The 27,044-nt window shown below is 30.4% G+C and overlaps 6 protein-coding genes and 3 pseudogenes across 9 annotated transcripts, besides 5 other annotated features; 6 read left to right on the top strand and 3 right to left on the bottom strand.

Annotated features, from left to right (window-relative positions):
• Nucleotides 1–4,919: part of a mobile genetic element that runs on past the window's edge.
• On the bottom strand, nucleotides 442–2,623 carry TVAGG3_0889110 (annotated as a pseudogene). The gene has a single exon. A coding segment is annotated over exon 1 (2,182 nt).
• Nucleotides 4,563–4,734: a mobile genetic element.
• A 3,805-nt stretch (nucleotides 4,920–8,724) lies between the features above and the next one.
• Nucleotides 8,725–11,517: a mobile genetic element.
• On the bottom strand, nucleotides 9,468–10,915 carry TVAGG3_0889080 (annotated as a pseudogene). The gene has a single exon. A coding segment is annotated over exon 1 (1,448 nt).
• Nucleotides 11,518–11,764: 247 nt separating the features above from the next.
• Nucleotides 11,765–13,067: a mobile genetic element.
• Nucleotides 11,861–12,987, top strand: TVAGG3_0889060 (annotated as a pseudogene). Its single transcript has one exon. A coding segment is annotated over exon 1 (1,127 nt).
• A 3,858-nt stretch (nucleotides 13,068–16,925) lies between the features above and the next one.
• Nucleotides 16,926–18,229, top strand: TVAGG3_0889040 (uncharacterized protein; the record flags this gene model as incomplete). Its single annotated transcript, XM_001310890.1, has 1 exon — nucleotides 17,027–17,893. One exon carries the CDS (start codon nucleotides 17,027–17,029, stop codon nucleotides 17,891–17,893), a length of 867 nt encoding a protein of 288 aa, XP_001310891.1.
• Nucleotides 18,230–18,759: 530 nt separating this feature from the next.
• Nucleotides 18,760–19,799: a mobile genetic element.
• A 20-nt stretch (nucleotides 19,800–19,819) lies between these two features.
• On the top strand, nucleotides 19,820–20,834 carry TVAGG3_0889020 (cyclin-dependent protein serine/threonine kinase protein; the record flags this gene model as incomplete). The annotated part of the gene is made up of 1 exon (XM_001310891.1): nucleotides 19,967–20,764. One exon carries the CDS (start codon nucleotides 19,967–19,969, stop codon nucleotides 20,762–20,764), a length of 798 nt encoding a protein of 265 aa, XP_001310892.1.
• A 493-nt stretch (nucleotides 20,835–21,327) lies between these two features.
• On the top strand, nucleotides 21,328–21,975 carry TVAGG3_0889010 (carbohydrate transport; the record flags this gene model as incomplete). The annotated part of the gene is made up of 1 exon (XM_001310892.1): nucleotides 21,328–21,975. One exon carries the CDS (start codon nucleotides 21,328–21,330, stop codon nucleotides 21,973–21,975), a length of 648 nt encoding a protein of 215 aa, XP_001310893.1.
• A 161-nt stretch (nucleotides 21,976–22,136) lies between these two features.
• TVAGG3_0889000 (calcium ion binding) lies at nucleotides 22,137–22,682 on the bottom strand (the record flags this gene model as incomplete). Its single annotated transcript, XM_001310893.1, has 1 exon — nucleotides 22,137–22,682. The coding sequence occupies one exon, from the start codon at nucleotides 22,680–22,682 to the stop codon at nucleotides 22,137–22,139; it is 546 nt and encodes a 181-aa protein (XP_001310894.1).
• A 462-nt stretch (nucleotides 22,683–23,144) lies between these two features.
• TVAGG3_0888990 (uncharacterized protein) lies at nucleotides 23,145–25,658 on the top strand (the record flags this gene model as incomplete). Its single annotated transcript, XM_001310894.1, has 1 exon — nucleotides 23,145–25,409. The coding sequence occupies one exon, from the start codon at nucleotides 23,145–23,147 to the stop codon at nucleotides 25,407–25,409; it is 2,265 nt and encodes a 754-aa protein (XP_001310895.1).
• Nucleotides 25,659–26,015: 357 nt separating this feature from the next.
• TVAGG3_0888980 (protein polyglutamylation) lies at nucleotides 26,016–27,033 on the top strand (the record flags this gene model as incomplete). The annotated part of the gene is made up of 1 exon (XM_001310895.1): nucleotides 26,269–26,970. One exon carries the CDS (start codon nucleotides 26,269–26,271, stop codon nucleotides 26,968–26,970), a length of 702 nt encoding a protein of 233 aa, XP_001310896.1.
• Nucleotides 27,034–27,044: the final 11 nt, after the last annotated feature.

The raw sequence follows: 27,044 nt of genomic DNA, 5'->3' as shown, positions 1-27,044 counted from the left end.
AAGTTGTAAATTAATATTTGACCATCGAAAATGACTTTATCATTTATTATATCCAAATAATTTTTAGGTGTTAATTGCTTATTTTGTCGTAAACTAACACCTTTCATTTTTTGTGCTATCGTTTTGAAGGAGTCTTCACCAATCATTCCGTTGAATGATGTATAACACTTAGGCATAAAGCAACCATGTTATCACCTTGTTTCTCAATTGCTAAACCCAATAACTTCTTCTCATGTGCTTTTTCTTCAGCTTTATTCTTTAATTTAGGTTTAAATTTCTCATCAAAACAGAAGAAATCAAAAGGTGCGAATTTGAAAATGTTTTTATCATAAAATTTTTTATCGGTTACAATCGCTTGAAATGCTTGAGTGTTAGGAAGATTTGGATCGCCAGCGATTGCCCAATAAGATGAATCAGTATCACCTTCAATGAAATGAAAACGATTAACATCCAGCATTTATACATAAAATCATAAATGAAAACCAAATACCAGTATTTAGCATTATCTAAAGTGAAGAATGCCTCTTGTAAACATGTTTCACATCTATAAAATCTATCTTTGAGCATCACTTGATATGTATCCTCACCTATTTCTCTTATGTTTTTAAACTTATTTGACATACATGCAACGCGTGCCTTCTGTGCATTCATTATTTTAGTCTTTGCGTAATTTTGTGTATTCATTGCATCGTAACCATATGATCCATTAAGTGAAATTTTGCAAAATAAACTTTTTCCTTTATTTCCTTCTAATTCAGCCTTTTGTCTTTCGTTCATAAATTTGTTCGCAAATTCATTAAAACAAGTGTTTTTCGTAAATGTTAAAATTGATTGAATATCATCGATGATAAAATGAAATCTGTCTATTAGATACCAAAGATAATAAGAAGAAAATGGTTGATATTGGTTGTGTGTTGATGCTAACTGAGTTAATTTTCTCTGTTTCTGGTCAACGTGTAGATTGTTTGATTTCATGTAATTATACATAAAACACCAATTGTTTTTTCATCTGTGATAATATCTAAGTTTCTTATTATCGGTAAAAAGTTTATGTAATCATTAATGTATTTTTCATCAATGTGACCCTTTACTTCAGCCACGAATAAAGTATTTTTCTTCTAATAATTCCAGCTTTTGCTTTCTTTGTTGCTGTATCACAAATAAAACATCTTCTAATCTTCCCGGCATATACATTTATGATCGGTGTATTGAATGAAATCATGAGGATTTGATGAAAATGATGAAGGATATAATGAATTGAAATCAACACCAACGAAATGAGTCATGATGTTGGAAGTGTCCTCATTTGATACTGTTTTAGTTTCTGGATTATATGAAAGTTTATTAATAATGTGGTGATCCTTTAAGATTAACACGATGTTGAACATTTGATAAACCACCAGTAATTCCATTACGGAGGATGTGATACGCTTCCACTGAATCTAAAGTCATTGGTAAATTATTTTTTAATGCATAATTTCTTAAATTGATTCTTAAACGTTGAATCTTCATCTTTATTTGATTTTACGACATTGCAATAACAACACATTAACTGACAATTTTCTTTAGTATGTGGTTTTTCATTATCGATTCTATCCAATGTTGGTTTATTTGCATATGTAAACGCTTTACCACACATTTTACATTTAGATGAAAGGATTAAATCGTGAAAATATTGATAGTCATCCATTGAAACATTATTTTTGGTATCTCTTTTCACCTTTTCATCTTGTTTCTTATATGATTCAATTTTATATTTCCAATACTTTTTCGTTAATTCAAAACTTGATTCCACATTTTCTTCTTCTGGATATGTTTCGTTAGGATTGAAGTTCTTATATGCTAACGCGTAACGAATCATTGATGCATTAGATGATAATGAAAGATTATGGAGCATGTCAATTTTATAAACAAATGTTTCTTCAATAATTTTATCAATTGGGTCAATCATAATTTCAACGTCTTTATTGCAATAATGAATAAAATATTCTAATCTATTCTTAAAGTTTTTAGCATCATTGAGATATATTTGATAATCACTATCTGATATAGTTTCTTGAGTTAATGCTGAATAAAATGAATCTTTCGTGAATGGTTCCACTTTATATAATTCTTCTTCGTAATTTTCCCACGTGATGAATTGATAAGGGAAAAAGGATTTAACACGTGTTTTATTGTTTCCGAAATCTTGAGTGAATTGGTCTAATGTCCCACCCGCTATATAATTTCTGATGTCAATAAATCTCAATTCATATGGAACGTTTGTTTTCTTTACAATGATTTGCTTAAATTGTGAAGATGAACCCAGCATTGATTTTATTTTCCATTTTGCAGTGTTTAAATCACGAAGAATTAAATTTAAATCAAACTTTCCCGAATTAAAACCTATGATATTCACTTTATTGAATTCCTCATCTAGAAGTTCTTTAAATGCTTCCTTCTGTTTCTCATTTAATGTATGGGACTTCATTAATTCTTCATATTGTTCAATATTTGATTTAGCAACTAATGAACAGGTTGAAAATAAAAATTCAATCCAATCAGAGATGAACGAATCACTCGAAGTTAAGCAAAAATTCCTTGTATATGTTTTATCGTTTAATTTAACCGTTGATGATACCATAAATGGTTTTAAGTAAGCGTTCAAAGTTGCACATTCAGAAAGTAGAAGTTCTTCTTTAGTCTCTAATGTTTCGAAGTCAAAAGTAATATAATATCTTGTTGGTTTATAATATTCCTGCAAATTATGTGCTAATAGCCATTGATATATCTTCTGTTTCGTGATATGTGGTGCATATGGTTGTTGTGTGTTTTGCAATTGAACGTCTTGAATTAATCTTCCATTATTTTCTTTACATTTCTCACAATGTTTTAAAAATCTTCTTTGGTTTTTCCTTTCTGGATCATCACGGATAGAATATACTTCTTCTTTGCAAAAGGGGCAAACTTTATATCCTGTGAGTGCTTCAACGTCTGTTATTCTGTCAGCGTGAAGTTTTCCACATGGACTCTGTGTTAATAAAATATTTACTGTTTCAAATTCTGGATCTATCATTATTGATTCCACTAATGGAAAGTCTACCTTGTTAATGTCTACGTCTTCTGGTTGAGGGTCACAATAATAGAAATCAATATTAACATTTAACATTCTCGCTAATCTCTCACTTTCTGATGAAATGTCAAACCCTTCATATGCATCTATTGCTTCATTTAAATAACTTCTACGAGTTTTAGGATTAGCACCATCAGGAATGTTATAGAAGCGTTTAAATAACCTTCTACCTTCTGCTCTAATTTGATTATCATTCATTTTAGCTGTTCCGTTTTTGTTCATTTATGTAAGAATAAAAAATTAAAAAATAAATAAAAATAAAGTTTATTTTTTAAAGTCCAAGGCACAAAGTGCCCAGGGCTAAAGTCCATAAAATGAATTAAGAACACACAAATTTTTATCATCTGCAACGTGACGAATACATTTTAATTTACTCAAGAATGCGTAACCTGATACATTAAATCTAATTCCTGTCTTATTTAATTTCACAACTTTGAAAAGGAATGTGTGAATAGCTATGAAATGATGACGAGATGATTTATGTGTTGCTTCCATTTTTTCTGAAATAAATGAATAAATATAATGTTTATAAGTTTTCATATCTTTTATGTTCTTAATAACGAATGGTATAGACCTTTCAACTTCGTCCTCCTTCGGAGCTGTTCTTTCATATGAAACATCAACGGTATCTTCAACAATGAAACCACAATCGCATAAAATTTTATATGTACCAATTGTTTCTTTTGATATTTTATCTAACAAATCAAAAACTTTATCAACACCTGTACATTTATTTAAATAATAATTTGTGTAAATATCATGGTCTTCTTTCTTAATCGTATTTGTTGCATATGTTACATTTTTCAGTGCTTTTTTGAATTTTTCAGAATCAAGAGGAGGTGAAAGTAATATACATGGATAATCTCCATCGTCAATAAATTGTAACTTATGTTTATGAATAAATTTTGTGCCTTCTTCTGAAAGTGTTTCGTCAATATCACCATCTAATAAATTTTTAGTAGATTCCAAAAAGTAATTTTTATATCTTTCCTCATGTGATTTTTGAACTTCTGATTCTGAAGCTGGGATATTCATTAAACCTCTACTTCATTCTCAGCATTTCTTAATTCCTTAATTTTTTCATCTATTTCATTTCTTAATTGTTCCAATTTCTCAATCTCATCGTTATAATATTCATCTTGTTTAATTTTTTCTTCAAAATATTCAGGAGGTGTTTCAAGACTCTCTGAGCCCAGGTCCTCTGGACCATAAAGAGGAATATTCTCCTGTTTTTCAACTTTTTTGGGATATAAATATCTCATTATAGCCTTTTTAGTAATTGGTCCGTTATATTTAAATTCATTCAACAATCCGGAAAACTCTTTCACATTCTGCATATATGTTGGATAAGAACCGTCTCCAAAATTTTCTAAAATATTTTCTAATTCTGAATTAGTGAACTTTAAAGATTTCAATGAATTAGTTGTTATACTCATTTATTATAAAATAAAAGATGAAAAAATATTTTTGATTAATAAGGAATTAATTTCATTTTATGTCTTATAATGTGCGCATATGTATTTAAAAGGCATTCATTGAATTGCTTTTCAATCTCTTTCTTTTTTTCATCTTCGAATATTATATCATTTTCATGTTCGAAGCTTGTAAGTTTGTTATCTTCAAATATTATATTAGTTTCATATATCAAATTATGATATCGGTCATATTCTTTTAAGTGATAAATAAATACAAAATTTACGGTTCCTTTAATTTTAAATTCAAAATTAATTTTACAACAGCTTTGTGGATCAATTAGTAAATCAATCAAATAATGTTCAAAATCAGATATTATTCTTTTTCCATACATTTTATATTAAATAAAAAATTGACACCATATTTGGAATCTATGCAAAAATATATTCTTTTTATTAATGGTAATATAGGAATTGTAGGAATAAAAACTTTTTATAAATTATTCATAAATTTTTAAAATCTGCTATTCGGAAGTATGTTCAAAAATCATTCAATTATGTATTTCATTATGGTAGTGAATCTTTTATTCATGAAAATAATTATTTCTAATTTCTTTTACTCTCTCATACATACTAGATTTGAAGAATTCAGAACATTTCCCATAATCTCCTAAATGTTTTCTTATCTTATTGGTTTTCCATTCATTATATGAAACTGAATAAACTTTATCTTTATCTTTACACCTTTCATCACTTCCAATATATTTATATCTCAGTTTTGATTTAGCATTTTCATATTCATTAACGTTTAATAATTCACAGTCTTCCTTTTTAAATTGATGTTTAAGATATTCAGGATTAACAATTCTATAATATTGCTTCCCTTTAAATCTTTGAATATAAACAGGAACACCATCCTCTAAAATTCGATAATCTATTTTATCTGGTTTTACTTGTTGGGTCATTTATGTAAGAATAAAAAAATAAATTATTTTAAAAATAATGTTAAAAATAATGATACAAAATCGTTCAATATTGTATGAATTCTTACGTTTACAAAAAAAGTCACACAACCCGTCATATACTACTACTATATACAGCTCATTGTTGAAATACTGATATTTTCCTAAATCTCACATAACTATGAATATAATAGATGAATTATATCGTTTAAACAGCCAATTTTAAGAAATTTAATAATGAAATTAAGAATGAGTAAGATCAAAGCCAAAATGTAAGAAAATCAATGTTATTCCATTAGATAGAATTGCCTGAATGTATCTGAAAGGCAGAACAATGAAATATTTATGAAATAATCGAGAATTAAGAAAAAATGTTATCAAAAGAAAAAAATAAAAGAAAATATAAATTGCATTCGTCAACACAATGCACATGTACGAACTGAGACAAAATCTTTTAAAATTATGAAATAGTTAAAAAAATGGTGAATATAAAGAAAATGATAAGTGGAATTATGTATTTAAAGAGGAGATTGTGAGTGAAATAAGAACCATTTGAAAGCATACCAGAATAGCAAACTGTTCCGCAATCATAACTTGAATGCGGAACTTTTACCGAAAATAGTTAATTATACACTACAAATCTTTTAATAACAACCATATATCTAACCTTATACTTAAATAAATGAACCAAAATTCATAATTACTTATTCTTGAAATAAATTTTACCATTTCTTTCACTAAATCTCATTTTATAATACACCTTCCGAAATCTATTATTTCGGTGGTCATAAGAAACTTCTTACTTCTCTGATCCGATGTCAAACGCACAATTATGCCAAGTAAGCTCAATGTAAAACTTGCACTGACAATATTTCCCGAAAGGCAACATAGATTACGATCAGAGTACATATAAAACTCTTGTCGGTCAAAATTCTTTAATCAGGTTAATAATACTGACAATCTGCAATTTTATCCTGTTAAAAGTATTGATTTGAAGGTAATAAATATCATTTATTTTCGTAAGAATATTGATTTCATCTCAATTTGCGTATTAAGTGATCACGAAGAAGCACGAAAAAAATCGTACTAAAATGAATGCCTGTTTTTTATTGTATCCGTAATTTCTCACAAATTGTTTACAAAATTTAAGCTATTACGGAAATATAAATAAACAATTCAAAAATCAAAATTTGAAATTTAAATTGAAAATGTGCTTAATTCATGCCAAAAACGCAATATAATAAACAAAAAAGAAAAATGAAATTTATAAATAGTTTAGTCGGTTTTTGCATTTTTAAAATGTTAGTCACCTTTCTCCTTCCAAAGTGAAAAAATTGTTTAAAATATAAAAAGAATTTTTATTCGCATAGGCGACAAACAAGGATTTATAAATAAATAATGGGGCTTTGAGTATTGATCTGAATTGAATCAGATAATTAGCCGTAAAAAATCTTCTAATAACGATTTCTCATGCATGAAAGATGGCTATGAGTGGCGTTAATGAGGGCGTTTGATAATTGGAGTTGGACATAAAATTTGGAGATCTTAATTTTTGAGAATTTTGGTGCGATCTTACTGGTAAAAGCAAGAGTATGGAAGGAGATTGAACTGAGAAAAAAACTAGAGCATGCAAAAGAATCATGCTACAGCTTAGTTGAATGTCATTTATGCAAATAAAAATATCTTTTTCAAATTTCAAACAAATTTTTGCCACTTTTTGAAAGAAGATAAGGTAACAAACATTTTAAAATGCAAAACCTAGACTTAAACTATGCCGAAATGTGAGCTCACCGTTACGGTTTTTTCTTTTTTTGGGGGCTCGCAAGCTCGCCCCCAAAGAAAAAACCGTAACGGTGACTAACATTTAGGAAAAATGTGCATGATGTTTGATAAGGGGAAATGAGATTTTTTTACGAAAAAATCAAAGTAGTTAAAATGTATTTATAAGTCTATCTGATTAATATTTGCATGTTCTAACGTCAGAAATCAAATTTTTGAGCCTAAAGAATCATAAGGCGTCAAAAATTTTCTCACTGGGTTTTCGTCTATCAATCCCAGATCATTATATACGCAACCAATCAAAAATCTGATATGGGAGTCCAAGGCTAACTTTTTGTTGTCTACCTAATAAAAGAGGAAGCAGCATTAGTGAGAATAATCGCAAATATTCAATTTAAATTATCTTTTTATTCTTAATTTAAAGTGACAAAAAGAATAAAAAACCTATTCTAAGGCATGTTGTTATGTAAATGAGACTAGACATCATATTTTATGTTATGAAAAAAAAATATTTAGAATTTTAGAACAAAATAAATAGAAAAAATAGCATAACTTATGGATGTGCGTATATTAAATTTAATAAATTAAGAGAAATTATTTTTGGCGCCAAAATTATTCGTTAACTCTCAAATTTTTCTGAGTCAATAAGCCGCCAAAAAGTGTCATTTTGTTTCGTTAGAGAAAGATGAATTGTCCATGTCATCCAATCGGGAACAAGGGGGATGGGGATTAGATGATAAAGAAGCAATTCATGCTCTCTATCTGAAGCAATCAGACTTACCAGCAACAATGTGAATCAGTCTTTCACTGAATGAGTAGGTGTTGGAAGAACTGTTCTCTAAAGCGATACAGTTGCGCTACATGTTCGTCAACTTGTCTAGAAATAAATATATCATTTGTTTTATACGTTTTTTCGTAATAAATCTATTTGTATTTGTTGTATTTGAGTATGAAGATAACAAAAACTACGGCATAAGACGCAGTACACTGGGCTTCGTTGCCATTTTATTTACCATGTTAAGAATAAACTTAACAGACATGCTTTGTTTTCGACGAAGCCATCTAAAATAACGTACATCTAAATAAAACTAAAAAACTGTAAAATTTCTTTATTTGATAGTATACTTCAAATTATGCACTATACCTTCTAGAATTCTATAACACTCTTTGCATATAATTTTTTTTAAAAAAAGTTATATCTCGACAAAAATATGATTTATCAATAGAGTATGTAAAATAAAACTCATTCGCAGTATTAAAAAATCGTAAATCTTTCCAAAAAAATTTTGAATTACAAATTTTAAAACTTAAAACAACATTTTTTGAAGCGAAAAAACGAAATCTAATTTTTTTTGGAAAATTTAGAATAAATAGAGCTCTTTAACTCGTCGAATACAAATTGTTTTCAAGTTTTTTTCGACCGGAAATTGAACTTTTAGAGTTTATACAATAAGATTCAGAGGGGGGCACAAACTTGCCCAGTGAGGTGAAGTGAAAAGTGACATGTTTACATGTCAGAAATGTAAAGCATCAGATTTGAAACAAAAAATGTATTAATTTATTATTATATGATAGAGAGATTTGGTAAGTTACTATCAAATTTGTAAGTAAGGGAAAAAAGTAAGAAAGAAAAAAATTTTTAAAAATAAAAAGCCACTCGCTTCGCTCGCGGCTGACGAAAAGAACAGATTCGAAAAAAAGATTATACGAAACTACGAAACTAAGCCACTCGCTTCGCTCGCGGTTTAAGTAAACAACATATTTCAGATTATCGATACTAAAAATTTTTTTATTTTATTACATTTTTTTTGCTTTTTTTTAAAGCTTCTTAACTTAAATCATGGAATGTCTCAAAGACAAAAGTAGCATATAGCATGTAAAGCTAAAGAAAGATAATCATAATTAATACCTTAATTTTTAATATTACGCATTTTTAGGTGCAAAATTTAAAAACATTCTAATACAATAGAGCAGTTTCCAAAAGTAGCATACAGCATGTAAAGCTAAAGAAAGATAATCATAATTAATACCTTTAAAGTTTAAAATCTTGATTTTTTTTAAAATCAAATATTTATAACTTTAATACATACAGCTTAAACCTTATACTTGTTTTCTCTTGTGAGAAAGCAATCTTACAAAGCTAACAATCCTAAAAAATAAAGAATTAAAATTTAATAATTTAATCTAAAATTAAAATCAAAATTAAATAAAATGAGTTCTTTGTAATAATACTTTCAATGTAGGATATATTTTAGTGGGATCTATTGAGTCATCACTAACAGCATTGAGCAATCTATTGAGCATTGAAATACTCTCGATTTTTCTTTGTCTTTTTACATCAATTTATGTGTTAGTTGCTTTTTCCATGATCCTAATGAACGGTCATCTGCTGGATTTTGATCAATTTTGAGTTTGATAACGAAAGATGGTATCACTTTTGTATAAATTTCTATAATAACATCATCAATTCTGAGATTTTTTCGATCAGGAAAATAGTCATGTTTGAGTGTTCTAAAATGAGCTTCGGCAATATTGTTAGTTGCGTCGCCTTCACGCCTGTCACGAGCAATCCATCTTGATATGTTGTAACGCCATTGTCTGTTAAAGTATTGAGATGCTGTTGGATCTGTGTCGAGCAACTCCAGAACTTGATCATAGGCAGCATTTGCTTCTTCCTCATGTTCTGCATCTAATTTGAAGACTAAATCCTTCATCAAATTATAGAATTGTTCAAATTTTTCTTGAGAAGAAAACTTATTTGATTTGCGAAGAATTGCACGAAGAACATGTACTCCGCACCAAAGTATTTGAGCTTGTGGAATGCTTTCTTCTATTGCTTGAGCTATCTGTGGAGCACAGTCCATGCTAATGTATTCTGGCTCAATTGTTACCCATCTGAGATAGGCGCACACGCAAACTTGAATGTTTTGATAAGTGTCTGGTTGACAAAAGAAATATAAAAAAGGGAAAATGTGAAAATCTTTGATTTTGCCAGTAAATGCATACAATGGAATGTTTGATCGCAACAATTTATAGGTGCTGTCTATATGAAATGTCTTGATACTATGCGCATAAGCTTTGCCTTCAAAAGGCGCGTAATAGAAACACATATTATTGTCTGAGACTTCAAATGCAATGAGATCATCTGGAGATTCTTCTTGTACTGTCTGAACAAAGATTTGCAATGACACAACATCGTCAGGAGAATATCTAGTTTGAAGAGCATGTATTCTCTCTGCAAATCGTTTGATTGCACGTGGTTTTTGAGCGTACATCTCTGGAATGGACGGACCTGTAAGAGGAATTTCAAGATCTTTGAATGCATTTAGCTGTGCTATTGCTCTTTGATTGTCATCTGTTTGGAAGTAATGTTCTAAATATTTGCGATAAAAGACAGACGAATATTGACTTTTGTCATTTGGGGCGGAATGATCATGTTCTTCAACTATTCTGATTAGTTTGTATTTATTTTGATCCAAGATTGCAACATTAAAATGTGCAGGACATTTTGGATATTTGCAGTGGAATGAAATCTGAGATCTTTCTTTCCTGACACGTTCACCATATCCATACTGTGCTTGTATTTCTTGTTTAACTCCAAATTTACAAAGATCCATAACAGTAAAGATAGTTTCTTCTTCTAATTCCATTTGAAATTGAAATGAAAATTAAAAATTCAGAAATTTGAATAGATTTGATCTGTAATTAAATGAGAATAGCAGTTTGTTCGTCATTGTTTGAGGCAAGAGTATTATAGGAATATTATATGATGGATTTGAGTTGCATATAAAGAGTGCAAAAGGATAAAGAGAGAAATTTTGTTAGATTAAATTATTAAATTTTAATTCTTTATTTTTTAGGATTGTTAGCTTTGTAAGATTGCTTTCTCACAAGAGAAAACAAGTATAAGGTTTAAGCTGTATGTATTAAAGTTATAAATATTTGATTTTAAAAAAAATCAAGATTTTAAACTTTAAAGGTATTAATTATGATTATCTTTCTTTAGCTTTACATGCTGTATGCTACTTTTGGAAACTGCTCTATTGTATTAGAATGTTTTTAAATTTTGCACCTAAAAATGCGTAATATTAAAAATTAAGGTATTAATTATGATTATCTTTCTTTAGCTTTACATGCTGTATGCTACTTTTGTCTTTGAGACATTCCATGATTTAAGTTAAGAAGCTTTAAAAAAAATGCAAAAAAAAAACAATTGAATACTTTACTGGCTGGGCAAATTTGTCGCCGCCCCTAAGATTCACATGAAAAAATACGGGTTTAACAAAGAAATCACCAATATAAAGGTTTTTTAGTAGAACGAGATTGATAAAAACTATGGTATGATAAAAAGACGATAATTTTTTTGGCGGGATAATTGAAGAATATGAATGATTCGAATTACAGACATACTCTAGTCCGAAACTTACTATGGTTCGTGACTTATTTTTGACACAGAATAGCTGTAGACTAAGGCTTACTCTAGATCCAGACTTATTATATAGGGTGTCCAAATGTGCGTTTAGCACAGCGCTCTATATGAGACTATTAAAGGAGATATATGCTGATTATAAATATATAATAAAAAATATGAATATATGTATATGATGAGTAAGTTGTATTTTGGCGCCATGCCGGGATATAAAATGAATTTTGAGACAAGAGGCGGTTTCGCGGGAAATTTTGGCGGGATTTTTTTCATTTTTTTAATGAATCATAAAGAAAACATCCTCGCTCTTGCAAAAAAATGCAAAGACTGTAAAAAATCTACGAGACATTGGTAAAATGCTTCGGTATGGATGCTCCTAGCTATTCCACTGTAACGTATCATGTTAGGATGTATCACTTCATGAACAAAAAGGCGCCCATCATAAAAATTGACAAAAAATCGCCGGATCAAAGAAAAATCAAAGCAATTCTTCAAGCGCTAGATGAAGACCCAAGAGCATCACTCAGAAGGATAGAGGAGATGACAAAGATACCACGTACAACAGTCAGTTATTATCTGCACAATTATTTGAACTACAAATTAGCGTATACACGTTGGGTTCCGCACAACCTTAATTCAGTTCAAAAAAAATCTAGAGTCCAATCTTCGAAAGAGCTCCTCTCTATATTGGGTGCGTATCAATCCAAGAAGTTTCGCTTTTTAGTAACAGGGGACGAGTCTTGGTTTCAATATGCAACAGAAGCCAAAATCATGTGGATCCCGAAGGATGAAAATCCGCAAACATTCCCGAAGAAAAAAATTGACACACCAATGATGATGTTGTCGGTTTTTTGGGGCGTGAATGGTATCATCGCAATTGATATTCTTCAAAAACCTAATACGATGAATGCTCAGTATCTAATTGACAATGTTCTTACTCAAATTATCAATTCTGATGAGTTTGAGAAATCCAAACAACAAAAACAAAAGTTTGCAATTCATTTTGATAATTCAAGAGTTCACAAAAGTCATAAGGTAATGAATTACTTGGTGGAAAACAATGTCAAAGTTGTTCCAAACCCAATTTATTCACCTGATATTGCACCCTCTGACTTTTATTTATTCGGCACGCTAAAAAAGAGAGCTGAAGGACGCGAATTCGCGAGTCCAGATGATCTTGAAAATTTTGTAAGAGAGCAATTTGAGCAATTTTCTCATGATGATTTAAAGCGTGTCTTTCAAGCCTGGATCGATCGCTGCGAACGCGTGATTGAATCCAATGGTGATTATATTTAAATAAACTTTATATATATGTAACTTGTTTATTTCTATTCGCAGTATTCAGGTTTGTGCTAAACACACCTTTGGACACCCTATACAATTAAATTTGCTTTTGGAATAAGACTTAATTTTAGTTACAAACTTATCTTAATATCAGACTTATATTTAGAATCAGACTTATTTAGTCTAGAACTTACATTTAGAATCAGACTTCCATTTCAAGTCAGACTTCCATTTCAAGTCAGACTTACATTTCAAGTCAGACTTCCATTTCAAGTCAGACTTACATTTCAAGTCAGACTTACATTTCAAGTCAGACTTCCATTTCAAGTCAGACTTACATTTCAAGTCAGACTTCCATTTCAAGTCAGACTTACTTTCGTCCGAGACTTACATTTCAAGTCAGACTTACATTCGTCCGAAACTTACATTTCAAGTCAGACTTCCATTTCAAGTCAGACTTACATTTCAAGTCAGACTTCCATTTCAAGTCAGACTTACTTTCGTCCGAGACTTACATTTCAAGTCAGACTTACATTCGTCCGAAACTTACATTTCAAGTCAGACTTCCATTTCAAGTCAGACTTACTTTCGTCCGAGACTTCCATTTCAAGTCAGACTTCCATTTCAAGTCAGACTTCCATTTCAAGTCAGACTTCCATTTCAAGTCAGACTTCCATTTCAAGTCAGACTTCCATTTCAAGTCAGACTTACATTTCAAGTCAGACTTCCATTTCAAGTCAGACTTACTTTCGTCCGAGACTTACATTTCAAGTCAGACTTACATTTCAAGTCAGACTTACATTCGTCCGAAACTTCCATTTCAAGTCAGACTTCCATTTCAAGTCAGACTTACTTTCGTCCGAGACTTCCATTTCAAGTCAGACTTCCATTTCAAGTCAGACTTCCATTTCAAGTCAGACTTACATTTCAAGTCAGACTTCCATTTCAAGTCAGACTTACTTTCGTCCGAGACTTACATTTCAAGTCAGACTTACATTCGTCCGAGACTTACATTTCAAGTCAGACTTACATTCGTCCGAGACTTCCATTTCAAGTCAGACTTCCATTTCAAGTCAGACTTACATTTCAAGTCAGACTTACTTTCGTCCGAGACTTACATTTCAAGTCAGACTTCCATTTCAAGTCAGACTTCCATTTCAAGTCAGACTTACATTTCAAGTCAGACTTCCATTTCAAGTCAGACTTACTTTCGTCCGAGACTTACATTTCAAGTCAGACTTACATTTCAAGTCAGACTTACATTCGTCCGAAACTTCCATTTCAAGTCAGACTTCCATTTCAAGTCAGACTTACTTTCGTCCGAGACTTCCATTTCAAGTCAGACTTCCATTTCAAGTCAGACTTCCATTTCAAGTCAGACTTACATTTCAAGTCAGACTTCCATTTCAAGTCAGACTTACTTTCGTCCGAGACTTACATTTCAAGTCAGACTTCCATTTCAAGTCAGACTTACATTTCAAGTCAGACTTCCATTTCAAGTCAGACTTACTTTCGTCCGAGACTTACATTTCAAGTCAGACTTACATTTCAAGTCAGACTTACTTTCGTCCGAGACTTCCATTTCAAGTCAGACTTACATTTCAAGTCAGACTTCCATTTCAAGTCAGACTTCCATTTCAAGTCAGACTTACATTTCAAGTCAGACTTACATTTCAAGTCAGACTTACATTTCAAGTCAGACTTCCATTTCAAGTCAGACTTACATTTCAAGTCAGACTTACATTTCAAGTCAGACTTACATTTCAAGTCAGACTTACATTTCAAGTCAGACTTCCATTTCAAGTCAGACTTACATTTCAAGTCAGACTTCCATTTCAAGTCAGACTTACTTTCGTCTAAAGAACTTTGGGAATTCAGTTATTACGTAAATTTCTCAAGATGAACTTGAGAGCAGCGCAGTTATAACGAAAGTCTCTGATGAAAGGCAATGATTTCTTTCATGAATGATCTAACGTTAGCTTGAAATCAGGAAAAGAGACTATTGATGACTTACTTTCCATCGATGGTGCACAACAGCAGGGAGGGGATTGGTGGGTTTGGGGAAATTCGCTGAGGCACTAGTGTCCGGATTGTTCGTCAAATAGGTTTCCTTTCCTATAAAGAAATGACACTTTTTTAGCGGCTTATTGACTCAGAAAAATTTGAGAGTTAACGAATAATTTTGGCGCCAAAAATAATTTCTCTTAATTTATTAAATTTAATATACGCACATCCATAAGTTATGCTATTTTTTCTATTTATTTTGTTCTAAAATTCTAAATATTTTTTTTTCATAACATAAAATATGATGTCTAGTCTCATTTACATAACAACATGCCTTAGAATAGGTTTTTTATTCTTTTTGTCACTTTAAATTAAGAATAAAAAGATAATTTAAATTGAATATTTGCGATTATTCTCACTAATGCTGCTTCCTCTTTTATTAGGTAGACAACAAAAAGTTAGCCTTGGACTCCCATATCAGATTTTTGATTGGTTGCGTATATAATGATCTGGGATTGATAGACGAAAACCCAGTGAGAAAATTTTTGACGCCGAATCAGATTATGCTGGCAAAATAGGTTTTGAACACTTAGATAGGGATAAAATATGAATTTATGAGGAATAGTGAATAAATATACGTTTTGTGATAAAATGTCATAATTTTATGAAATCATAATATACAGTGAAAAAATATGAGTTGTTGAGACATATTTATAAGTATGTGGAGTTGGTATAATTATAGAAAAGAGTTATTGATAGGGATTAATAAAATAAATTAATGCATAATAAAACTTTGAAAGAATTAGAAAAAATTTTAAGGATGTAGTTATTTGAATAAATGGAATTTGAGTAATTATGTTAGAATAAAAAAGTTTGATGTTATAATAAATAGGTGTTATTCAAAGCTCCACAATCAGATTGTGTTTGCGGAACAATGTGTCATTCTGGGAGACAAGCACAGTCAATGTCTCCCAGAATGACACATGCAGACTGGCAACAGTACACTTTCGTACTTTGTTGGTCAAAGTTCCTCAATCACAATTTGATTCCCAAAAAGTCAATTAGTGATACATACAATTTTAAAAATAAGTCAAAAGACAATTAGACTTATCACTTCAAATTATATAAAGTTATTTTTAAAAGAATTAAAACTTTTAAATCAGCAAAATGCAAAAATTACTTTTATTAAATGGGTAGATATAATAAAATATGAATATCCAGATCGTACAAAAAGCAAATTAGCATGCTATGTAAGTTAGAACGTAAATCTTCAATTTGCATTATTTGAAAATTCTGTTTCTATCAAAAAACAATCATTAATGGAAATTGACTAAGGATATTAAACATAATTATCATATTCCAAGTATACTTGGCTTAGTTAATCTTTTTGGGAACGTATTTTTACCAATTTTGAGTAAATAGAAAATTCAAATTGCATGAAATAATGACGTTAATCTAGAAGCACTTACTCGTGCGTCATATTTGGTATTTTAACCTTTGACGTTGACTTGAAAATATTATTTTTGGACTGAAGAATGCAATGCGATCATTTAATAGACTTATACTGTCATCTATAGGACTAGATTTTCCCAGCAAAGTATGAGACAATGATGTCAAAATTTGGAAGTGAAGGCACTTCTCTTTTCCATTGATAGTTTTTGGAAAACTGCTTCTAAAAATAACTTAATTTATGCATTTTTAATAAAAGTTATATCATTAACAAGATGAAAAAAGCATAATGGTATAAAAAGAAAAAACCATTTATATATCTATAATCCTCATCCCATGCTAAACGAAACTACATATTTTATTTATAATGTTTACGATTTATTTATCAAAATATTGTCTTTTACATTGACATCTCGAGAAAATTTTCCACTTTTTGAATGGGTGTTTTCAGTATCTCAAAAACTGTAGTTTCTTTTTCACAAAGCTAATCGACATTTGTTTCCCTCATATGAATCCTTATAATAGACAAAATTTCATGGAAAAAGGACTGGTAGATTTTCGTGGGTCCACCTTTATTTCAGATTTTGAAAAAAAAAATATGAGTGTAAATGATTTTTCTAAAGACTATACTCAATTGATAAGTTTAAATATGTCTGGTGATAGCTACAAAGGTCCCCTCGTATCAGATCCGAAATACAAAAAGAAATTCGATGAACTTAAAAATAATTATTGTTTAACACAGCAATTCGATTTGATTGAAATGCTAATTCATAATGAAAGTGTATCAAGATTTGATTGGTTTCAACAAATTCAATCACAATCTTCAACTTTCTTCTTATTTATCACATATGACTACAAAGTTAAAAACAAAGAAGATTATAAACCAATAGCCGCTAGAATATTCAATATTTTTAACAACTTGCTACAGAAATACCCAAGAATTACTCAATCATCTCCTTATTATGAAAAATTATCCGCATTATTACAAAAATATTTCGTTTTTGGCGTTATTTATTACTCAACTACAGATCCTCTTGGATATGGATTAAGTTCTGCCATAAGTTACAAAGCTTCTTTGCTTAAAAATGATTTAGTTTTGAAATACTTTGATGCTTTCATGGAATCTGGTTCCCATTTACTTAACGAAAATGTAGCTAACATAGAAAAAGTATATACTAAGTTAAAATTGTTGTTTTCTGAGAAGAAAAAAGAAAAGAAAATTCAACATCAATCACAGTTCATAGAAGATAAGAAAGAACCACCTGTTAGGACTGAAACACCAACATTCAAGGAAAAGATTCCAAATAATGAAGGAAGAGAAACAAATGAAATGAAGGTAAATAAGTCAAATTATCTGGAAACAATAAACATTATTAATGATTTTTGTTTCTATGCTGATAAGAATAGCCAAGAAAATGATTTATATGCTTCAGATTCAAAATCAAAAATATATTCGAAATTATGATCCCAAACTTAGTCCTTTTTATTGTTATTACTTGAGAATTACATCTATACTATATACAAAATTACATGAATAAAACAAGATCATAAAAATACATGGAAATGTTCCATGAATCAGAAAAATCCATATCAGTATCTTAAAAATGACTAAAAATGTAAAGGTACAGACACAAGTAGACACAGAACAAACATTCTATGTACATGTAAAATAATGAGTTTGGAATAAAATCAGCAAAAGCAATATTGAGTCATTATAATCATCCCTATCTATTGAATGAAATTCTTTAGATGTCAGTAAGTTACAATCTTATGCAACTAAATTGAGATAAACAATTCCTTTTACAATAAATTATTATTTTATTATTTTTATGCTATTCATTTCTATTCGTTTTTCTTCAAAAAGCACCTGAAAGTGTAAATTTAATCGAAATTATACAAGATTAGGAAATTTCAGAAATTATAATAATTATAATAACATGTGACAGTAAGTAATTCTATTTGGGCATATCCGACTCAAAACTATGCGGAAAACCTTCTCTCTACCGTAATTAAAAAATTGAAAAATATAATTCAATAGGCAATTACACTTGATGAGAAAGAAGATATTGAAACAATCATGAAACATCCAATCTTGAAAAAGACCAGTATATTATTTCTCAAACACTCCCAATTGAGGATTAATATAGATGGAACTATTCAAAGCTTCGTAGAATAAGGTAATTATTCAGAAATATTATGAGATAATAACTGCTCTATTCCAATGTGTATAAGTTGTTCCTCAATTTATTGAATATGTTAACTTGAGGGACGTTTTATAGCATTTTTCCACCAGAATCTGTCATCTTAGATTAATATTATTCTCTTTCTTAAGGGTGCACACGAGAGGATCATGTAAACTTCAGAATTTAGAACCTTATTTTTAGGCATTATCTTGGCTACCTATATTTAGGCTCGAAAAGCAAAAAATATCAAAAAATACAACTTGACTCCATTATGACCCTTTCATGGAGGTAGTTTTTATCCGCTAGTATTTTCCCTTTGAATCTCTTTACAATTCGAAATCAAATTCAAAACTCAGTAGAAGAAAGGAAGAATCGACTTACTACGGTTGTAATACGAATAAATACATATATTTAATTATTTTTATTTACATAATAATTGTTTGAAGCTCATATTCCAACAAATTTTTAAATAAAAACATTAAAATGTTGAAAATGTTCATATATTTTAATAGGGTTTTGGCACTTTATTGAGGAATTACTACATACATAGTCGAACTGAACTTGATATTTTGAAATTTAAATTATTTATCAAAATTAAAATTTAACTTGAAATTTATAATTATTTAGTCATATTTTGCATAATTCTAAGTAGATTTTGTAAAAAATCAAGAAAGAAAAATTTTAACGTGCTTTATTTTTTCTTTTTTATAATAATACATATTATTATATAATTAACATATTCATAATGTTTCACCCTTTCAAAAATATAATCCTCCTCTCAAATAAACGTACATACGGGTGGCCTCTTTTTTCAAAAAATTAAAATTTGGAATTTTGGGCTCAAATATTAGAGATTTTTTCAACCTTCAACGATATATGTTGTCTATATCAGACCTCCTTTCTTTTTGATACTTAACATTGTTCCTAAATCTTAGCCGTTAAAGCTGTTCTGAAAATATTTTTTTTTCGAAAAAATTCGAAAAAAATTTTTAAAATTCAAAAATCCCTTAATTCCTGAGGATTTTGGAAAAAAGTTTTTACATGAACATGTGTATATTATATGAAGTATATTGATAAGGTAAAAATCAAATTTTATTGCATATTCATCGAGAAAATAAACTAACGAATCCCTCAAAATTGAGAGGGTAATCCTCCTCCTCTCAAATAAACGTACATACGGGTGCACCCTTAAAAGTCGATTGTAAAGGCTGGAAACGATTTTGAATTAATAAACGGGCATTTTTATGGGGGACCCCGAGAGATACCTGAAGAAAGACAAATTGGGGCAGGGAACTTATGGAGATGTCTACAAAGCACTTGATAAGAAAACAAATCAATATGTAGCAATGAAAATTATGAAGCCAAATCAAGAAGATGAAGGTATTTCTGCGATTACATTAAGAGAAGTAGCAATACTCAAAAGTTTAGATCATCCTAATATAGTGAAACTACTCGATGTATCAGTAAAAGAAAAATCCATCATTCTAGTTCAAGAATTTTTACAAATTGACCTGCGCAAATATCTTAAAGCTAGATACATGAAGCCAATGGACAGTAAATTACTTAAATCATATGCTTTTCAACTTCTTGCAGCAATTTATGTCTTACATACACACAGAATTATGCATCGCGATTTGAAGCCAGAAAATCTACTTTTAAACTCAAAAGGTCAATTAAAACTCTGTGATTTTGGCTTAGCGCGATTCTTTTCAGTTCCAATGCGTCAATATAGTCCACAGGTTGTCTCTTTATGGTATAGAGCTCCTGAATTGTTGTTTGAACCAAGATGCTACGAATTAGCAATTGATATCTGGAGTGCTGGATGTATAATTGCAGAAATGGCTAGAGGCGAAGTTTTGTTCACTTCCGACTCAGAAGTAGACTTGATACATAAAATTTTAGCAGTAACTGGAACCCCTGAAGACAAAAATCTTATACATTTGCCACAAGGAATTACAGTACCTGAATATAAACCACAGGATATGCAAGAAGTCCTTAGAACTGATGATGTATTTCTCGCGGATCTTGTTAGTAAAATGCTTACACTTGATCCAATGAAACGAATATCAGCAATAGATGCATTAGCTCATCCTTATTTCAAGGATGTCGCAGATCCTGTTCGCCAAATGTCACTCCCAAGTAGCTTGTTATGATTTTTCATGTTTTTTATTATATATATCTAAATCTAACGTATTTAATATAACTGTTATTTTAATTGCAAGAGATATTTTCTATAAGAGAATGATTTTATATCTGTTTGGTGATCGTTTTCAGAGTCTAAAATTTCTGTCACTATTACTGAATGAATGCCATAGAAATTTTTCTATCATTTCTTTCAGTATCTAATTCGACCTTTCTGGTGCTATTGGTCAAATATATAATGGTTAGATATGAGTTTTCTTGGCCAATTCTCATGGCAAGTTATCATTTATTCAATCTATATTTATTTCTCGAGATATCATGCATTTTTGGATTAATAAAACGAATTTCCCCGGTATCAAGATCACTTTCATTTATATTTTCACTAGTTAGTGTCTGCAGTCGCATATTTCAGAACTTAAATTTGCTAAATAACTCAATTGGATTTTATCAACTATCGAAATTCTCAATATTCTTTGTTTTGGATATAATTAATACAATCTATAACAAACAGAAATTAACATCTTATCCGATTTATGCCGGTATACTTCTTATCTCTGGCAATATAGTGTACGTAATGAATGATGATCAAATAAATTTTGTTGGGATCGTTTATGCCCTCTTTAGCATAGCATTTTTATCGTTGGGCCAATTTTTAGCTTTTGTTCAGCAAAAATCCAGTAATACATCAGGGCCATCAATTCAGCACTCAACTTCATTTTATGAAGCAATGATTTCTTTAATTCTTACAGTAATTTTTGAATTTAATTCAGATAGTTCTATTCTTGTTCATAGTTTCACTACAAATGAGTCTATTCTTATAATTGTTTCTGGATTCATCGCAATTTTAAGCAATTCTGTTACAATCAGCTTGGCCAGTGGTCAATCTTCAATTAATTTTCAATTACTCGATCATTTCAAATCCTTTGTTCTTTTTATCTTAAGTTTTATTGTTTTTCCTATCTCAGGAGCTCAGAAAAGATTGAGATTAATTACGCAAATTATTGCTTTTGTTTTAGGTATGTCAAGTAGCATCATAATATCTTTGTATCATTCCTTGGATACTCAAAAAGAATCTGAAATCGATTCTGACCAATTTGGTGTTGAACCAGAAAATGACGTGAAAGCTCAAGAAACAGAAAGCAAGAGAGTATACCCTATCATTAGGAGATTATTGGAAGATCCACTTTCTTCAGATTCTTCTGATAAAGAAATCAAAACATGAATTTTTATTTTTATCTCTATTTGTTTGTTTGTAAAATATTAAATTTGTTTGTATTTCAACTCACAACTAATTATTTTACACGTTTTACTTTGAAAATCGGAAAAATTATAATTTGAAATAAGATTTTTAACAATTACAAGGTTCTATATATTAGAAAAAGATTACTTCTTTGAACGTGCTGTTCCACGAGAAGTTTCATCATCAAACGTTCCGAATAAGCCAGATTTCTTCATTACTTCAACAAATTCGTTTTTGCCAACCTCACCGTCAAAGTCGCGATCAGCTTCACGAATCATTTCACGGAGTTCATCATCTGTAAGATTTTCTCCCAATTCTATTGTAGCTGCCTTCAAATCTTTAAGCGAGATTGAACCATTATGATCTTTATCGAATAGATCGAAAGCCTTGAGGATTTCTGTTAATGGATCACGATCGAGAATCTTTTGTCCCATCATTTCCATAAATTGATTGAAGTCAATTGCCGAAACAGCATTACCTGCAACAGCTGTAATCATTTTCTTTATTTCTTCGCGTGGTAGTTCAAAACCTAAGGCTTTCATAGCAACTTTAAGCTCTTTTGCATCGATTGAGCCTGAACCATCAGTATCAAATTGATCAAAAGCTTCACGAATTTCTTGCTTTTGTTCTTCCGTGAGATCTGCTATTGTTCGTTGGGGAGCTGCTGGTTTCTCTGGACTTGAAGTCATTATTAAATAAAAAAACGTGCTTTTCATGTCAGAATTTCTGCGTGTTTACAAAAAGACGAAATTTCAATCAAAATATAGCTATATGCAACTTCCAATCCAACTTGTCAAACAAAATCGACATCATATCCCGAGAGGAAAAAACCTCAGACCGATGTCCAAAGAATCAGAGTTGGTATTTTGCCCCTCAATAAAGCAAGCTATTATGTGTTAATTCGTAAGTTCGTTGACCGATGATTCTCGCATTGTTATTAGCAAATTCTAGAATATACTGTGAAATCACTAGATATTAATAAAATAATTATACTTTCTCATACCATTAAATTTTAATTGCAAAATAGAAGCTATTGTCATAGAAACAAATTGGTCCTTATATTTTTTTTGTAATCAAAGGAAAAGAAATGCTAACCCATATAAGTTTACACGATTTCTACCAAAATCTAAGGTTTTAAGCTCATATTTTTTATGGATTTTTTGAAGATTTGTTGGAACTCAAAGTTAACAAGAGAAGAATTCAAAGAAAAATATCAAAGTTTTGAAGAAGAGAAGCAAATTGCAATATTAAAAGGCCTTGCTCAGCTAAGTAACTCACCAGAAAATTCAAACATGTATTTTATGCAATACTTTTATGCAGTTTTAGAACAAAATCCATTCAAATCATTCATAAATATTGATACTAACAATAAAACAGAAATCGACAGTTGTAACAGACTTTTACAACAATATGGCGATCGCCTATTCAATTTTCTTCCAATTGGAACATATGAATCTGCGCACTCATCTATGTTAGCTTTAAAAATTATACTTTTATGCCAAAATTCAGAACTCAGAAAAAGCGCCTTAATTCAAGTGAATCATTCTCAAATTTTTCGAGTACTTATTGCTTCGTCAAGAGTTTATGATGCAAAAGAATTCAATTATGTACACGAATTGTATTACAATCACCCAGAAAGCAAAGAAATTCGAAATATTGTCGAAATGCCTGAACTTACATTGAAAAAACTTGAGTTAAAAGACAAGTTTATTGACCTACAAGAGATTGTTAACGTTGCCATTCTCTCGTACAACCCATGGCTCCTCAAAAATGACTTATTTGATTATTTTCAGCCGCAATTAAATTATGAATACTATATTTCGCTTATCAAACGATACATTTCAGCTCCAAACTTATTCATTGCATTTATTTTAACAAACTTTTTTCTTTATATCGAAGAAAATGGTATTTTCAATTATTCTGGTCAAAAATTCAAACCAGAGATATTGAAAAAGCATTTAAATAATCTTTATACGTATTCAACATCTCCTATTCCAATTCCATTTGATGAATTATTTCCATATTTGTCAACTTATCCCGAAAATTTGCCAGTTGAAAAACTTTACGAAGAATCAAGACAACATCCAGTTCTTTCATCATTTATATATGATAGATTTATGGAAACTTTCAAATCTGGCGACAACCAGACATCAATTATATTAATGAAGCAAATAATAGAGAATCCATTAGAGTTTATGTACTATTTTTATGTTATGGGAAAGAATGAAGAAATTATTAATTATTTATTAGATGTTGCAGAAAACACAACCGATGAATCACTCTTTCATCATTCATGGACATCTGTTGTATCAATGATGAGACTCAGTGTTTGTGATGGTTCTCCAATAGCCCTCAAAAATAATGATCGGTTTTTTAAAGAAAGAAAAAGCCCAGCAATGATTATTCTTCGTTGCATGCTAGACGAAAATTGGTCAGAAAGTGAAATTACACCTGTTACAACTATTGAAGAATGTTTGAATCAAGTTCTTCCTATTATGACAAGTGTAAAGTTTTTATGTTATTTGTTCACAGAAACAAATAAGAATCTGTTGATAAGAGCTTTGGCACATATTGAAGAGTGCCAAATTTTATATTTACCTGTCATTATCTGGGGAACGAAAACAAAAACACCTTTAGCAAGGCAGATACCTACAAAAAACATTCCTGATACTTTAATACATAAATACATGCTGAATCAGATGCTACTATTTTCAGCTCTTCCAGCACGAATTACTGGATGGAATTTAGATGTTCCTGATTATCTGACAGCAATAATGATGCCAGAAACACACAATACAATGAATTTGTTCCTAATTGTTAGAGGTTTGGAGTTGATCAACTCAATTAACATAACTGACACCACAGACATCACCGACATGTTTAAAATATGGCGTGCATTGATTCATATTCATGGCGGAAAAAAGTTTGCCAGTTCTGTAATTTCAGGTTTAATGTGGTGTTCAAAAGTTAGCCAAGAAAATGCTTTTGATCCAAGTCTCTTCATTGTTTGCGCATACCATTTCATGATATTATCAGATCTAACTAATGATTTTATGCCTCAATCATGTGAAGCTATTTTAGAATTCCTTGAAAGCGGGAATGATATGAATAATGCTGATGCTTTTGCCACATTTTGTATATTATGCATTCTTGCATGCGATTATGACAATATGGTGAAATATTTCACCAAAATATTCCAGAAATCAATACAAATATTAGAGAATGGCAAATATCTGTTTACTGAAATGACTGATTATGCTGTTAGATTCATTTGTGATGCTATGTATTCAAAGTCTTTGATTACTTTGGTTCCAGATAATGCTTATGAGTATTTGCAAAGAATGAATAACTGGAATGGAATAATTTACTTTTACATTGCAAAAGCTGAATCTCTTACTCAATCAAATAATTTATAGATTTGTTTGTAAACTGTATATATTTATATTTAATTAATTTCTACTTGATTTTTCTCGATTTGAAGATTTTAAGGCTCCACTTACATCCCCTCAATTAGTTGAGCCTAAAAACACACTCGTAGCTTCATAGGTTTGCTTTTAGAATGAAAAGACACTTGATATTACTGCTAAGTTTTTAGGTATATGAATTTTGTATTAAAGGCATTTTGTCTCCTGTTTGTCTTTTTTCATACAATAACACTTCAAGAAGAACAGGGATGGAATTGTTCGAGGCCATACTTTCAACACTTTAGGTGGTATTAAATTCCCCGGTATCCAACTCCATAAATTGCCTAACTCTTGGTGTGAACAAGAATGGAAAGTAGATTGATCTTCTGAATATTCTATGTGGAAGATGTGATTACCATACAAATAAAAAAAATTAATCGCTAAATATAGATATAAATATGAATTCTATTCAGAAAATATGAAATTATTCTTCATATATGTTCATTCTTTGACTTATTTTGTCTTTCATTATCGATAGAATTGAAACGCAAGGAAAAATTTAGCATCGCCATTTCATTCTCTAGTGAATGTTATAAAGATAATAATTAATAAAATATATGCATCTATGTTTACACTATTTATTTGTTTAGAATTGATTCTGTTTTATTAGCTTTATTTTGTGTTTTGAGGAATTTTCTTTATATGGTCAGATCACTTATAACAAAATTTTATGGAGTAATTGAATAGTTTACATATGTAAAGTTTACGTTTTTAATTTTCGAAAATTTCAATCTCAAAAGCCCCCAAACCTTTACCAAAAACCAAATACTCAGAGAAATTTGCTGATGTACAAGCAGTTGTTGATTCTGGAATGACAATTCCAAAATTAATTACACAATTAAAGAATAAATTACCAAAAGACGAGATTTTCAGACGCATTAGACCAAAAAGATTAATGGAACTTCTTGGTTTATATGCTTTTGAACTTCATCAGCTTGAAATGCAAGAAAAAGCAGCAGGACAGGGCCCAGCACCTGAAGATGACGGACCAACGCCAAAATATCATCATATGCACTCATCAGTTGTTTTCAACGATACTCCAGCTCCTGCACAAGCTCCATTAAAACCAAAGATTGATTGTCCATTTTTACTTCTCGATGTAAGAGACGAAGAAGAGTTCGAGAAGTGCCACATCCAAGGCGCTAAGCTATATCCAAAGGCTCGTCTCTCTCGTGCTACCAATCAATTCACACCTGAAATCCTTCAGTATAAAGCACATCCAGAAAAAATGATCATTGTTTATTGCGATTACGGTAAGACATCTGCAGAAGCAGCTCATATGCTCGCTGAACGTGGATTTGATAACATTTTCCTCCTTCACGAAGGCCTTGCCGCTTTTGCTGATGAATTTCCAAATTTGGTCGGACCAAATCCACCGCCACCACCTTTGACACCGTCAAAGAAGAATACTGCACAAGTATCAGCAGCTTCAAAGGTCTCAACTGCTGTTGTTCGTGGTGTTCATCCACATGCAACAAAGCGCGATCCTAATGAGAAAAAGCCATGGAAATAAATCTTTTCATGACTATATATTTGAATAATAAACACCTCTTCTGATATTGTTCTGACAATTGCGTTTCTTATTTT

This window comes from Trichomonas vaginalis, chromosome VI (genome assembly GCF_026262505.1).
Source record: "Trichomonas vaginalis G3 chromosome VI, whole genome shotgun sequence".
NCBI lineage: Eukaryota > Parabasalia > Trichomonadida > Trichomonadidae > Trichomonas > Trichomonas vaginalis.
The sequence above is the reverse complement of the archived record's forward strand: the minus strand, read 5'-3'. Positions and strand labels throughout refer to the sequence as shown.